Source organism: Electrona antarctica (genome assembly GCF_951216825.1).
Source record: "Electrona antarctica genome assembly, chromosome: 22".
NCBI lineage: Eukaryota > Metazoa > Chordata > Actinopteri > Myctophiformes > Myctophidae > Electrona > Electrona antarctica.
Genome location: NC_136805.1, coordinates 14854594 through 14869749, shown reverse-complemented (window position 1 = coordinate 14869749; position 15156 = coordinate 14854594). Strand labels below are relative to the sequence as shown.

At 42.0% G+C, this 15156-nt stretch overlaps 2 protein-coding genes across 10 annotated transcripts; both read right to left on the bottom strand.

The window, feature by feature from the left end:
- Positions 1–22: 22 nt before the first annotated feature.
- LOC306914955 (uncharacterized protein) lies at positions 23–4860 on the bottom strand. 7 transcript variants are annotated; one of them, XR_013788766.1, is made up of 7 exons: positions 4752–4860; positions 2223–4240; positions 2061–2115; positions 1468–1600; positions 1258–1344; positions 886–1025; positions 23–198 (listed from the first exon to the last, which is right to left on the bottom strand). XR_013788766.1 is itself a non-coding variant. In XM_079492195.1 (7 exons), the coding sequence occupies exons 2-7, from the start codon at positions 4044–4046 to the stop codon at positions 149–151; spliced, it is 2286 nt and encodes a 761-aa protein (XP_079348321.1). In that variant the 5' UTR covers positions 4047–4240; positions 4752–4860; the 3' UTR covers positions 23–148. The 7 variants fall into 7 exon arrangements, 5 of the variants coding, with proteins under 5 accessions (XP_079348321.1, XP_079348322.1, XP_079348320.1 ...); XR_013788767.1 differs by having other exon boundaries at positions 886–999; XM_079492195.1 differs by having other exon boundaries at positions 886–999; positions 1445–1600.
- Positions 4861–5365: 505 nt separating this feature from the next.
- On the bottom strand, positions 5366–14332 carry LOC306915422 (uncharacterized protein). Of its 3 annotated transcripts, none has more exons than XM_079492746.1 (8): positions 7414–14332; positions 7129–7318; positions 6919–6995; positions 6693–6848; positions 6407–6605; positions 6115–6194; positions 5929–6023; positions 5366–5824 (listed from the first exon to the last, which is right to left on the bottom strand). In XM_079492746.1, exons 1-8 carry the CDS (start codon positions 14119–14121, stop codon positions 5764–5766), a joined length of 7566 nt encoding a protein of 2521 aa, XP_079348872.1. In that variant the 5' UTR covers positions 14122–14332; the 3' UTR covers positions 5366–5763. The 3 variants fall into 3 exon arrangements, with proteins under 3 accessions (XP_079348872.1, XP_079348873.1, XP_079348874.1); XM_079492747.1 differs by having other exon boundaries at positions 6693–6824; XM_079492748.1 differs by lacking the exons at positions 6693–6848; positions 6919–6995; positions 7129–7318.
- Positions 14333–15156: the final 824 nt, after the last annotated feature.

Below are 15156 nucleotides of genomic sequence, written 5' to 3'. Positions count from 1 at the left end.
ACATGTATAGGACAAAAACATGGCTGGTCAATATTGACTTTATTAATTAAATAAATAAAACATGATCTTGTATCTAATGATCTTGTATCTAACAAGAGTCACAACAGACAAAATGCAACGCTCGGGGGACTGTACGTGTATGTTCTTCTTAATTTTGTCCTTTCCAGCTAGCCTTTTCCTCCCTCAACTTTTGCAGTTCTGAAAGAAAGAAAAAGCAATTCATCATGAATATATGAGAGATTGTATCACATGGGATCACATTGGGAACGCATATCAAACTGGGGGTCTGTTAAATTAAAAAAAAAAAAAAAAGGTTGAGAATCACTGTACAAGAGAACTGTGTGGTTCAAGCTAACATAGCTAAGATCAGTTTTAGCAAATATACTTTGCAATTGTTGATTTTTCCATTTTATGAAAAAGCCTTTTCTGATGAAGGCTGCAGATTCCATCAGTGTGTTCTGGGGAATCTTTCAAAAGGGTCAACAAGTTGGAACATTTAATAACACTACATTCAAGCTGTTTATGTTGGGATATGGGCCAAAATGTTGGCCCATATCCCAACATAAACCGTACTTTGAAGAGAAGAGGCATTGCTTTTTCAAATTCGATATACAGTATGCCTATACAGCATGGCTTTTTCAGAAAGGACAAAGTTATATTTTTAATACAGACTGAGATCATATGTTATCAGCCATATCAATTCATTATATCGGATATTGATATCAGCCAGAAATTTCATATCGCCCATCCCTAATTTAATTAACCCTTTATGACTGCGGCCTCCGCCCTTTTACAGTTTAGGGCTCCTAAACTTTACAACCCCTTGCCTATGATTATTATGGAAGCAAACTGACTATACCATTTTAATGATTGCAACAGTCTTACCCTCTTGTAGATGTTTGATTTTTTGTTGACTTGCGGCCAGTTTCATCTCTGTTTGGGCACTTTTCTGTTGGCATGCGACCAGTTGCATCTGTGTTTGGGCACAGTTGACACAGCCTGCAAAAACAAAACTTGGATGAATCCTGTATAAAAAACAAATACTAGATGTGAACAACAAAACAAGAGGTGGTCTGTGTGAAAGTATGAATATGGATGTTGGGGTTAAGCTCACATGGTCCACAAGAAGAATCTATGGTATGATGACCGTTTTGTATGCAAACTTCAAGTTAGCTTTAATAGAAGCACTAAGGTGCTTGAAGCATGAGATGGAAGGGTGTTCAATGCCATAACTAAACCTTTAAACATAACACTGACCTATCTTTTTCCTTTTTGCTCCTGGCAAAGGCTCCCTACTGGTCATTACGTGCCTCTTCGCCTGATCAAGTCCTCGGCCAGTCCTCACTGCAGGGACAGCAGAGGCTGTATGAGTTTGACCTGAATACACAGTCCGTCTCTCGGGGTAACTTGGAAAGCACCTGACTAAACAAAACGTGGCATGTACATCTCATATTAATTTGTTCAAACCAATAGTTGGTTCCAGTGGACTCATTTGATGCCATCGATCTTGTCAAAGGAGGTCTATAAGCTGCCACTGGTAGTCCGCTGGGGCATGGTCTTCTTAAACCAGCACCAGGGATCTTGGACCATGCAGACACAACTGGAAAGATGTAATATAGACAGATCATTTGACTGTGAGGCTGTGTGAAATTCCATACTGGCATACAAATTACTATACATTTTTTGCATGTCCAAAAGCTTAAGTTAGTACTATTCAATAGGACATGAAATGCCAACTAAATCTGGTGAATATTATAGCATGCATAATGCAATACTGGCACTAGACTGGTACTGAATGTCCCACAATGCAATGTGATACTTGACAACATACCAAAATTAAGCTAAAGTACATTAAACAACCATAGATGTGAGATTACAACACTGCACTTTCAGTTTGTCTTTTTGCTCTAAGTGCACATATTTAACCAAATGGACGAGAGATACCAAATGCCTCAGTTTGTTTCTCACATCACTAGTTTGGGTATGCTATGACACGAATAAAATCTCACATAGACACTAACATGCTACCTACTGCCACTGTCTTTTTAACTAATGCTTACCTGTATCTGCAGATTCTGCACTAGGTGTCAAGATATACCTGGAGATTCCTGTAGCCTGAGTCAAAAAACACAAAGTAAAAAAATAATGCAATAATCAGGCATTTATTATGTTACATACATGCATGAGGGACACTTTGTAAATATATATAATATTTTACTCACCCCTTTGGGGAGGTGACCAGCAGTATTTCTGGTGGCTTCCAGTCCTGCTTGGGCTCTCCTCCCACCAAAGTGAGGTGTCTTTGAAAGTCCAGGAATCGATGCTGCGCCACATTTCCATAACTTTGATGCAGCGCAATAAGCAGGCAGCAGATGCTTTGCACTGGGGATGGTCAGGAATGTCTTTCGGTCACCAACAATGTTTGTCGGTGGAGCCAACAGAGCGTCTGGTTCATTCAGCTTTCTCTGCACCACAGAGGACTTTCCCATCTCTTGTTTCATGATGAACTTGTTTACTTGGGGAAGTTGGGGTGTAGATGTTGAAGGCAAGAACTCCCTCAAATCTAAAGTTTCATTCAAATTACAAGCCAGGCTTTGAGAGAGGCCGTCACAGAATCCTTCTGGATTTAGTGTGCTTGAGTGTGTATCACCACTACAGTCGCTTCCAGATTCAGTAACTGTTACAGTAACAGTAGGCTCAGCAGCAAAAGCTGCCAGTGCCACTACATCAGCTCCGGCTTCAGAGACCATCCCTATATCAGATCCTTCTCTGGCTTCAGAGACCATCAATATATCAGATCCAGCTCTGGCTTCAGAAAACCTCACTATATTTGGTTCAGCTTCAGATACTGCCACTACAACAGGCTCAGCATCAAACATGTTATCCAGATTAGACATTTTAGCATCAGACTGCGCAGTTGTTGCTGTACACTTTGACGGGCAAGGTTGGTGTACATCAAATGTGTCGTTTTTACGGCTAGTGATCTGGTTAGTGAGCTCGTTTGGACTGACCATGTCAAACGTTTTCTGGAGGTTGACACTCGTGCTGCTTTCAGACAAAGTAATTGTACTACTGAGAGTAGTAAGAGATTTAGTTTGAAAGGCATTGCTGTGAGGCCCAGCTTCAGACACTTCCCCTACACCAGGCTCAGCATCAAACGTGTTATGCAGGAGAGACATTTTGGCATCAGGTTCTGCATCATTACACTTTGAGGGGCACGGTTGGTGGACATCAAACGTGTTGTTTTTACAGCTAGTGGTCTGGTTAATGATGTTAGATGAACTGTCCACGTCAAAGGTGTTTTGGTTAACATTACTCATAGGGCTTTCAAACAAAATATGTGTGCTGCCAAACACTGACTGAGATTTTGTTTCCAAGGTACTGCTGAGAGGGGAAGTAAAAGTTCTGTTCTGGAGATCATTGCATGAATCTTCTGAAGCAGACCCATCTTGGTCGACAACAGGGCCAACATCAGTCTCGGTTACACCGCTATAAGTTTGAAGAGTCGGTGTGGCACAAATTGAAGAAACCGAGGTCATGAAGGAACTATCAAATGTACATCCATGTGGCATAGTCTCATCCTCTATGAAACTCACAGGAAAACTTGAGGGCATGGTCTCATCCACTATGGATTGCACCGGAGAAGGCAGAGTCTCATCACCTATGAAACGCACAGGAGTAGGCGCAGTCTCATCCATTGTGGAACGCACAGGAGAAACGGTAGGAGTGCTACTGGAAGCCGTTCGCATCAGAAGAATTGCATCTATACCGTTTTCTGTCACCTGTGCTGGGTCTTCACCATATACAGGGGAGATGTGAACTTCTAAATTACTCAAAGACCCTGCAGATTGAGATCTTCTCCCTCTCCAAAATAAATATTTTGAAACTGGGGTGAAGTTGAGTGGCAAACCGCGAGCCTGTGACTTTGATTTGATTGCACCATTGTTATTTCGCGCTGGCGTGGCAAAGTTGCAGCCACCATTGAATGTGTTGGTCTCTAGACTTGGGATCCCAGCATCGCTGGAGGATGGGGTGGAGAGGGACATTCTGCAATATCTCTTCCTTGGCCTGTGAACTTAGGATGAACACTTTCACAGCCTTTATCCATATATGCATTGGCTAACACTTGTATAAGAGACCCTTTTGTATGGATGTTCCTGCTTCTTCTGGACGAGGGCCTTTAGCTTCTTCAACAGAAACAAACCTTCAGTCCTCACATTCTGCAGTCTTCATCTGCAGCCTGTAAATGTAGATTGAATTAGCAAAGACAACATTTTCTTCTTTATAGATACGCTCAAGATCATCAAGTGCTTATGTTGCCATGCAATACATTTCAACCACCCAATATTTAAGCTATATACTGTAGCCCGCCCTACATACTGCATGTATAACCTCAAGTTTGATTCTTGTCCACCTCTAAGTTGCAACTGTGTGTAGTTGTCATTGGGTTATGTTGGTTAAACCCATATACAAATGTGTATTTTTGGACAATTATAAATCTTCTGGTGGCATAATATGGTAAGGCCAAGGCCCATGGTTTTAAACATTTTAAGTAGGCGGCGGCCTATGTACCATTTAAGAAAGCTGAAACATGTTCTTTGCTGATCTATATGAACCTCATAAGACTACCAATATAGACGACAAGGCTTGTACAGTTCTGTTAAATCAGCTAGCTCAATCAGCTGTAAAGTAGGCAGAGACGAAATGTTTTTATAATCGTCGTTTATTTAAGTGTTTCGTACTTTCGTTACCTTTTGTCATTCATTTCATCGCTGCGCTGGTGAGGAGAAGGAGGGAGTTTGGAGAACGCTGACTTCATTGCTGGAAGGCGGCCAAAGAGGGGTTTTTGAAAGCGGCTAATCAGACGCAGGCGAGAGAGATTGATTGATTGATTGAAATCGAGAGAGAGAGAGAGAGAGAGAGAGAGAGAGAACCTCAGCATCACTTTTATGCAGGGTAATATCGCCATCTACTGATCTAATATGTGAACTGACAGTTTAAACATCAATTTCAGTAGCCTAGATAATAATAATAATAATAAAGCTTTATTTGTATAGCACCTTTTAAGAACCAGTCACAAAGTGCTTTAACAGAGAAACATATATAAAGACATAGCAAGGAGGCACACAATAGAATAAAATACATTGTCAATAATGCACAAAATCACAACAACAACAGAAGAAATCAATAAAAAAAATCACAAATCACAAGGGTAGGGGGTTGAATGCAGCTTTGTTGAAATTAGTCTTAAGGAGTGATTTAAAACGGGGCACAGACTCGGCAAGCCTGATCTCTAGGGGCAGGGCATTCCAGAGAGACGGTGCACAACGTCTCTCTCATAACGTTATATTATCTATATATTGTAACATTATTTGTGAATATTCCCTGTCCTGTGTAGAGTTCAAGTGACATTTACCCTCACTTGCAAATTAATCTTGTTCATACATTGGCAAGATGAAAGGAAGGCCATGCAAATGACTAAGAGAAAAACAGTTGAGTTCAAAGTCAAATGTATTGATTTCTTAAATTCCAGTACATGACAGGCTGAATTGATGGATTAAGGCTTACGTTCTTAAATAAAATGTAGGCCTACATTATACCCTGCGCAGAATTGTTTTTGTTTTAAGACTTTATTACATAAAATATTTATAGACAGAACTTCACATTTATAAGCATTTGGACATTAAACAAAGAATTGATTGAAAACTAAAAAATGAAACATAAAAACATAAGGTAGGCTATTGCAAATAAATAATTGTCTTCTCATTCTTTTGTTGTCTTCTTCAATTTATTCTTTAGCTCAGACATCAGTGGATTTCCAAACCTGTTGAAACATGTAAGAACCATAAAATACAAAATAAAATAATAATATAATTGTGATAAAGTATAAATAATTTGGAAAACAGTGTGTCAAATAATAAGTTATACCCTGGCTGTCTTGGGGGCATCCATTTAGGTTTGTGTTTGGCCACATCTTGCATAGGAGAGCCCTCATTTACTTCTGGTTTTGTCTCAGTCTCTTTCTGTTGAGCAATGGACAAGAACATCTATAATTCAATACAAAACATGCCATTGAAATGATTTCTTCTGGTCACATGGAACACAAAATGTTACCTGTCTCTCACAGTCTTTTTTCAGATTTTCCTCTCTCGACACATTTGTCTTTTTTAAAACGGGGAAACCAGCTCCAAATCCTGAAACACAAAGTGGCACTGGATCATTTATAGTATGATATAGTAGAATCAAAGAATACACGCACGCACGCACGCACGCACGCACGCACGCACGCACGCACGCACGCACGCACGCACGCACGCACGCACACACACACACACACACACACACACACACACACACACACACACACAGTTCATGATCCCTTTCCTGAATCCTACAACTGACTTACCAGGCAATTTTATTCCAATGCCCAAGCCTCCCATGGGCACACCTGCAAGGCGTTTCATTGGAAGACGTACAGAGGGTTTTAGAGGAGTGGGTTCCAGAGAGGGCCTCTGTAGAAGGGCACGGGGGTCCTTTGGTGGTCTTACATGAGGATTCTTAATGGCAATTCTTGTCTTTTGGGGAGTGAAGTCCAACGCATTAAACTGAAATGGCAACAGAAATAAAAACATTGTTTATTGTGAAATAATGTGTGTATGATTTAATACATCTGTTTAATAGAGTAATGATACCTCAAGCTGGTCTCCGGGTGTTGGTAGAAGCGTGGCCAGTTCCTCTGCATCGTCTGCTGTGCTCAACTTAAGATAATGTGCATCCAGAACATCACACACATCATTCACGTCTAGCTTTGTCTCAGTCTCTTTCTGTTGAGGAATGGACAAGGACATCTATTATTGAATAAAAACATGACATGAAAATGTTTTCTGCTCATACGAAAGACCAAAAGTTAATAAAAACCTGAGGGCAGTCTTCTGTGCGATTATCCTCTCCCGACTCATTTGTCTTTTTTTTACCAGGGAAACCAGCTCCAAATCCTGAAACACAAAGTGGCACTGGATTATTTATAGATCATAACAAAAAATGTGGCACAGAAGAATCAAAGAATTCAAACACAACAACAGGTATAGTTCAGGAGTCATCACCCATCCCCTACAACTGCTGACTTACCAGGCAGTTTTATTCCAATGCCCAAGCCTCCCATGGGCACAGCTACAAGGCCTTTCATTGGGAGATGTCCAGAAGATTTTTGAGGAGTGAGTTCCACAGAGGGCATCTGTATAATGGCACTGGGGTCCTTTGGTGGTCTTACATGAGGATTCTTAATGGCAATTCTTGTCTTTTGGGGAGTGAAATCCAACTGCAATGGCAACAGAAATAAACATAATGTTTTTATGTATTGTGGAATAATGAGTATGTATGATTGAATACATCTGTTTAATAGAGTAATAGTACCTCAAGCTGGTCACCGGGTGTTGGTAGAGGCGTGGCCAGTTCCTCTGCATCGTCTGCTGTGCTCAACTCAACAGGCGAAGATGCAGCTTTCCTCCCAGAATGTTCTAAATATGTCTTCTTGTGCAAATTAGATTCTGTCAAAGGCATTCCCTCTAACACCACCACTGGCTCACTTATTCGCCCAAGAACCTCAGACTCTGCTTCCTGTGATTTGTCGGGTTTTCCTGAATTAACCTCTTTCATTTCATTTGTAATGTTCAGTGCAATTGCCCCAAAATGTTTGTCTTCAGTGTTACTGTTCACAGCCTCACCTTGAAAAAGAGCACATGTCTGTGATTTCTCCTCCATCCCTTTAGATATCTCCCAGTTAGTTTTCTCTTGTAGGCCAGAGTCTGATATCTTGGGATAAATAACCTGTAATCCAGTTTCGGTCCCCATAAATTCGACAATGTCTGTCTCTCTGTTTTCTTGAGATTGATATGACAATTTATCCTCCCTGGCCTCAGTTGTTGCATCATGTGTATTCTTTAGAAATCCAGTCTGTGTGTATATTTCATGTGTAGACTGGTCCTCTTGAACACATGAGTCTTGTGTTCCCTTCATATCTCCATCCTCAATATCAGATGATTTGACAGAGATGACAATTTCTGACATGCTGTCTGCTGTCTCATGTATGGCTTGGAATACTTCAGCACCACTTAATTTCAGTACTGCAGTCTCATTTTCTGCTGAGGCCCCTTCACATGGGAATTGTCCACCAGCCGTATATCCCGACTGTAACAGTGGTGGTGAAGTCTCCAATATTTCTGTCTCACTCCCTAATGCAAGTTCAGTCTCAGGTTCCTCATTGTTTTTTGACAGCTGTTGTGGCTCTATTCCTCTCACATCACACCCCAGTAACTCTGTCACTGTGTCAGCCTTTCCATGTATTGTAATTTCTGTTTCCTTTGATGTTGTAAGTTCTGGTTCTGACTTTATGCCCAAAGATTCTTTATAGAATCCAACATCCATGGCTTTTTCTATGCGTGTGGAATGATGTTTGTTAAACATTTCATGGTCTATTTCTATTGACTCAAGCAGTTGGTCTGTGTTAATGTCTGCTTCAGATCCTGCAAAAAAAGCATTTTCCTCACCATCTGTAGTCTTGGATGTAGCTGTTTTCATTTTGTGCAGCTGTATGATTTCAGTGGAATTTTCTTTTTCTGATGTTGTCTTCTTAATGTCAGAGCCTGCAATGTCTTGCATGTTTAACCCTGCATCTTGTACACCCATTGCCATAAACTGTACCTCTTTTTCCTCATTTAATATAGGCCTAGTTGCACTTGGTTGTTCCATCATTCTAGTTTCAACAAGTAGATTAATGATCTGGCTGCAATTCTCCTCTAACACTGTGGGATCTATTGGTTCATATACAAATCCTGTCACTTTCACCTTGTGTAATTCAGCTTCAGGGTATTCCATGGTTTCCTCTGATAATTCATCCACATTCTCTTCTATTGTTGTATTATTTTGTGTATCCATGACCGTTCTGGTTTTTCTGTCCGGTTCATTGTTCATTTCATCCAGCAGCTCCTCAGTCTTGACCAACAGTTCTGTGTCTGTCCCCCAAGTCTCATCTTGTGAGCTGGCATCTGTCTGAGATACATGCTCCGAATGTTTGGCCCCGGTCTCCAGTGATGCATCATCCACTTGTTCGAACTCAGCTGTAGATATGTATGCTGATGCCTGAGCTGGTGTTTCATCCATTGGTTCAGTGGATGGTTCCTCCTTTTCCCTTGGCAGTTCAGCATCTGTGGGGCACCGTGTCCCACTATGCCCCTCTGCAACCATATCAAACATAATCTGAATGTGCAGAGCGCTTTCTAGTTTGGAGCTCTGTTCTTCTCCGTGAATAAATAAATGTCCAGCCTCACCGCTACCGACAGTTGTTATGAAGCTTTCTGACTCTTTGCTTCCCACCTCTTCTGGTAACTGGGTGGTCTGAATGTCTTCATAATCCCCTACTTCCAGGATCCTTTGTGTTGTATCCTCATACAGCTCATGCCTATTGTTGTCATACTCAGGAACTCCCTCTTGAGTTTCCTCACATACTACACTGTTTGGCTCCAGAGGCACAACAACAAGCCTGTCAGATATCTCTGGGGAGGTACTTCGGAGCACTCCCATTATTTCCCCTCCATTGTTGCTTTCAGGTTTTACCGCAATGGGTGTAAGTGCAGGTTCATTTTTATTTATTATGTCTTCCTCTGAAATTGAGACTTTTTCTTCAGGTCTGATCTTGGGAATATCTTGGTCTGTCAAGTGTGTTTTCCCGTCAGTCACTGTCAGGTGGCCAATTCCTAAAAGCTCTGTACTTTGGTTTTCCACAGCAACATATTCAGTTGTTTGAGTTATCGTTCCCAGCAGAGCTGTGATAGCGTTTTGGTTCCCACCTTCACATTGAGCTCTATTAACTTGTATTTCCATGTTCTCTGTCATGGGCTCACTGACTTGAATATGTTTAGTTCCCATGTCATCTTCCGCACGGCTCTCTACTTCAAAGTGCCAATCTAATTTAATGCCCTTTGACATTTCTTTCCCCTCGTCATCAATTTGTGCATCAATCTTCTCAACACATTGCTCCCTCTCTACTGCTGTGCTCCCGTCCTCTGCCGTGTTCATGTCATTTGCATCATTGTTTTCATTTTTTAGCAGCGTCTCACGCATCACTTGTGTGCCAACAGTTATGTCATGATGATGATCTGATGCAGCTGCTCTCTTGTTGTAGGTCATTTGTAGTTGAGTGTCTTGAACAAGCTCTGAAGCAGTAACATCGCTGTTCTCATCTAATATTTCTTCACGGAGGAGCACTGTTTTGTGGACGTCTGCCCCGCCGTGCTCCACCGATCCCTCATCAGATGTGAGGTTGTTTTCATCCTCAGAGTCTGACAAAGTGCTGGCCTGCTCTGACACGCTTGTATATCTCTCTATTTCTTTTCTTGTAGCCGCTTCATGTTCCATTCCTGTACCTTCCTCTTCCTGCTGTCTCAACAGTGCCATGTCCTCTCTGTAAATGTTACTGTCCTTCTCCAGACTCATTGACATGTACAACTGGCCTGAGTTTTCTTCTGACCCTGAGCGAAGGACAGTACATGCATCTTTCAAACTTTGTGTTTCGTCTTCAAAAAGCACTTCCTCACCATCATTCTCATCCTTCACCAGGATATTTACATTTTGCCTTTCATCGTGTGCCATTATCGTGCCAATCTCCTCCTCATGACCACTATTTCTGTTAGTTTCCTCCATGTTGTCACTCAATGTCATGTCTAAACTTGAAACCTTATCTTCATCTGGTCTGGTCTTCTCCTCATCAAGTGGAATGTTTATCTCTGTCAACTGGGCATCAGTCACTGTCAGGTGGTGCTCAGACATACCTGAAGGCTCCATGCTTTGTTTTTCCATAACAACATTATCAGTTGTTTGAGTTACCGTTCCCAGCTGAGCTGCGATATAGTCTTGATTTCCACCTCCATACTGAGCGCTATTAAGTTGTATTTCCATGGTCTCTGTAATGGGCCCACTGACTTGAATATGTTCAGTGCCCATGTCATCTTCTGCAATGACCTCTGCTTCAAAGCTAAAGTCTAATATATTGCTCTTTGTCATTTCTTTGTCATTGTCATGAATTTGTGCTTCAATCTCAAAATCCTGCTCCTTCTCTACTGATATGCTCCTATCCTCTGTTGCGTTCAGGTCATTTGCATCATTGTTTTCAGTTTTTTGAAGCCTCTCATCCACCATCTGCACTTGTGCACCAACAATTATGTCATGATCTGAAGTAGCTGCTCTTTTGCTGAAGGTCATCTTTAGTTGATTGTCTTGAGCAACATCTAAAGCAGTAACATCGCTGTTCTCATCTAATATTTCTTCACAGAGGAGCACTGCTTTCTGGACGTCTGCCCCATGGTTCTCCACCAATCCCTCATCAGATGTGAGGTCATTTTCATCCTCAGAGTCGGACAAAGCACTGGTCTGCTTTGACACGCTTGTATGTCTCTCTGTTTCTTTTCTGACAACTGCATCATGTTTCATTCCGTTACCTTCCTCTTCCTCCTGTCTCACCAATGCCACATCCTCCCTGTAAATGTTGTCATCCTCTGGACTCATTGACCTACACAACTGGCCAGAGATTTCTTCTGACTCTGAGCCAAGGACAGCACATGCATCTCTCAAGCTTTGTGCTTCGTCTTCAGTGAGAACTTCCTCTCCCACATTCCCATCCTTCACCTGGACGTTTCTGAACGTTTCCTCTACTCTGTGTCTTTCATCATGTGCCATTATCTCACCAATGTCCTTCTCAAGGCCACTATTTATTTGAGTTCCTTCCATGTTGTCACTCAATGTCATGTCTAAACTTGAAACCTTATCTTCATCTGGTCTGGTCTTCTCCTCATCAAGTGGAATGTTTATCTCTGTCAACTGGGCATCAGTCACTGTCAGGTGGTGCTCAGACATACCTGAAGGCTCCATGCTTTGTTTTTCCATAACAACATTATCAGTTGTTTGAGTTACCGTTCCCAGCTGAGCTGCAATATAGTCTTGATTTCCACCTCCATACTGAGCGCTATTAAGTTGTATTTCCATGGTCTCTGTAATGGGCCCACTGACTTGAATATGTTCAGTGCCCATGTCATCTTCTGCAATGACCTCTGCTTCAAAGCTAAAGTCTAATATATTGCTCTTTGTAATTTCTTTGTCATTGTCATGAATTTGTGCTTCAATCTCAAAATCCTGCTCCTTCTCTACTGATATGCTCCCATCCTCTGTTGCGTTCAGGTCATTTGCATCATTGTTTTCAGTTTTTTGAAGCCTCTCATCCACCATCTGCACTTGTGCACCAACAGTTATGTCATGATCTGAAGTAGCTGCTCTTTTGCTGAAGGTCATCTTTAGTTGATTGTCTTGAGCAACATCTAAAGCAGTAACATCGCTGTTCTCATCTAATATTTCTTCACAGAGGAGCACTGCTTTCTGGACGTCTGCCCCATGGTTCTCCACCAATCCCTCATCAGATGTGAGGTCATTTTCATCCTCAGAGTCGGACAAAGCGCTGGTCTGCTTTGACACACTTGTATGTCTCTCTGTTTCTTTTCTGACAACTGCATCATGTTTCATTCCGTTACCTTCCTCCTGTCTCACCAATGCCACATCCTCCCTGTAAATGTTGTCATCCTCTGGACTCATTGACCTACACAACTGGCCAGAAATTTCTTCTGACTCTGAGCCAAGGACAGCACATGCATCTCTCAAGCTTTGTGCTTCGTCTTCAGTGAGAACTTCCTCTCCCACATTCCCATCCTTCACCTGGACGTTTCTGAACGTTTCCTCTACTTTGTGTCTTTCATCATGTGCCATTATCTCACCAATGTCCTTCTCAAGGCCACTATTTATTTGAGTTCCTTCCATGTCATCACTCAATGTCACATGTGCAAGATTTCCAGGTTCTTTTTTATTTACTGTGTCTGCCTCTGAACTTGAGACATTTTCTTCATCTGGTCTGGTCTTTTCCTCATCAACTGGAATGTTTATCCCTGTCAACTGGGCTTTCCCATCAGTTAATGTCAGATGGTTGATGTGCTCAGATTCATCTGAAAGCTCTGTATTTTTGTTTTCTACAGCAACATTTTCAGTTTGAGTTAACGTTTGCAGCAGAGCTGCCATAGCGTCTTGGTTTCCACCTTCACATAGAGGTCTATTAAGTATTTCCGTGTTCTCTGTGATGGGTTTACTGACTTGAATATGTTCAGTCACCAAGTCATCTTCGGCACTATCCTGTGCTTCAAAGCCACAACCTAATATATTGTTCTTTGTAATGTTTTTCTCCTGGTCATCAATGTCAATCTCGACATCCTGCTCCCTCTCTTCTGCTATGCTCCCATCCTCTGTCACTTCCAGGTCATTTGCATCATTTTCAGTTTTCAGAAGAGTCTCGCCCATCGTGTGTGCAGCAACAGTTATGTAATGATCTGACGCAGCTGCTCTCTTGTCTCTGGTCATCTGTAGTTGAGCATCTTGAGCAGCCTCTGAAGCTGCAGTAACCTCGCTGTTCTCATCTAATATTTCTTGACAGAGGAGCACTGCTTCCTGGATGTCTGCCCCGCCATGCTCCACCAATCCCTCATCAGATGTGAGGTCGCTTTCATCCTCAGAGTCTGACAAAGTGCTGGCCTGCTCTGACACGCTTGTATGTCTCTCTGACTCGGTTTCTTTTGTCATAGCCGGTTCATGTTCCATTCCTCTTCCTTCCTCTTGTCTCGCCAATGCCAAGTCCTCTCTGTAAATGTTACTGTCCCTCTCCGGACTCACTGATGTACACAATTGGTCTGCGTAACGCTCGGACCCTGAGCAACGTACAGTATGTGCATCTTTCAAATGTTGCGCTGCGTTGTCTTCAGCGAGGACTTCCTCTCCCTCGTTCCAATCCTTCACCTGGACATTTCTCAAAGTTTCATCTACATTCTGCCTTTCGTCATGTGCCATTATCCCGCCAGTCTCCTCAAGACCGATTTTTCTGTTAGTTTCCTCCATGTTGTCACTCAGCGTCACATGTGTAAAATTGGACGATCCAAAATGATCAAGTTCTTCACTCTCATCAGTCAGAGTCCCGGTCACTTTTACAATCAAGTGCTGTTCACAACCATTCTCTACTTCCTCTTCATCTGTTGCCATCTCTTTGGCAACACGCAGTCCAGTGTCTGCAATCTGTTCCTCTATCTCACCCTCATCATTTTCTAATGTGTGTCCGCTCCCTCTGGTGAACTGCACTATGTATTGTATATTTTCTTTGGCTGGTCCTACACCATTGTTGCTGTCACACTCTTCCCAGGTAACAGTTGACTGAGGTATGTTCTCTGCAGAGATGCTTATAGGGACTGTCTGTGTATCCTCTGTTCCCTCAACTTTGACATTAATCTCTGCATTACTCTCTTCAGGCTCATGGCCATCATTATCAATAACTTCTGGCCTCAAGTACCTCCCCACAGCTTCTGTTACGTAGTACTGCATGTGTGTGTGTGTGTGTGTGTGTGTGTGTGTGTGTGTGTGTGTGTGTGTGTGTGTGTGTGTGTGTTGAGAGAGAGGGGGGGGGGGGGGGGGGGGGGGAGATGGAGAAATAGAACAGTTATTTTACATCCTGCAAAATTTAAAATGATCATCACACATGGCAGTAATACCGGATACAGGATAGGTGGACAATTAGTCTAGTAGCCAGCCCATAGAGCCCCATTGTGAACCCGGACATGTTGAGTACACCAAGGTTTTATGTTAGAAATGTTTAGCATCCGGCAGTAGAAACTGCCGGATGCTAACTTGCATATGTTGAGCAATTTTCATAATTGGCATAATATGTGACCATACCAATTACAACCTATAGAAGCATTAGTTTTGCAAAAAAAAACACTCATTGGGCTAAAAGCGGCCAATGCCGTCATCACAAATTGATGATGTCAGCACATTTGGGCATGGCCGTTTTAAGCCCAATTAGTGTTTTTTTTTGCAAAACTAATGCTTGGAATGGATTCAGCATCATGAAAACCCCCTAGTTTGACACATCACATACTAGATAAAGCATGATGAAATTTTGAATATTTTGCCTTCTATAGGTTGTTAATAGTATGGTCACATATTATGCCAATTATGAAAATTGCTCAACATATGCAAGTTAGCATCCGGCAGTTTCTACATGCTGGGGACCCATACTAAACA

What these genes read in the sequence shown, in the direction of transcription:
- LOC306914955 (XM_079492194.1), bottom strand. Translation starts at nt 4,046, where the DNA reads ATGTCCCTCTCCACCCCATCCTCCAGCGATGCTGGGATCCCAAGTCTA. An exon ending in TGCAGAATCTGCAGATACAG is followed by an intron (nt 1,601 to 2,060) that starts GTAAGCATTAGT and finishes ACATCTTTCCAG; the next exon opens with TTGTGTCTGCATGGTCCAAG. An exon ending in AGCAAAAAGGAAAAAGATAG is followed by an intron (nt 1,000 to 1,257) that starts GTCAGTGTTATG and finishes TTGTTTTTGCAG; the next exon opens with GCTGTGTCAACTGTGCCCAA.
- LOC306915422 (XM_079492746.1), bottom strand. Translation starts at nt 14,121, where the DNA reads ATGGCAACAGATGAAGAGGAAGTAGAGAATGGTTGTGAACAGCACTTG. An exon ending in CACCCGGTGACCAGCTTGAG is followed by an intron (nt 7,319 to 7,413) that starts GTACTATTACTC and finishes TTGCCATTGCAG; the next exon opens with TTGGATTTCACTCCCCAAAA. An exon ending in GCACAGAAGACTGCCCTCAG is followed by an intron (nt 6,849 to 6,918) that starts GTTTTTATTAAC and finishes ATTCAATAATAG; the next exon opens with ATGTCCTTGTCCATTCCTCA.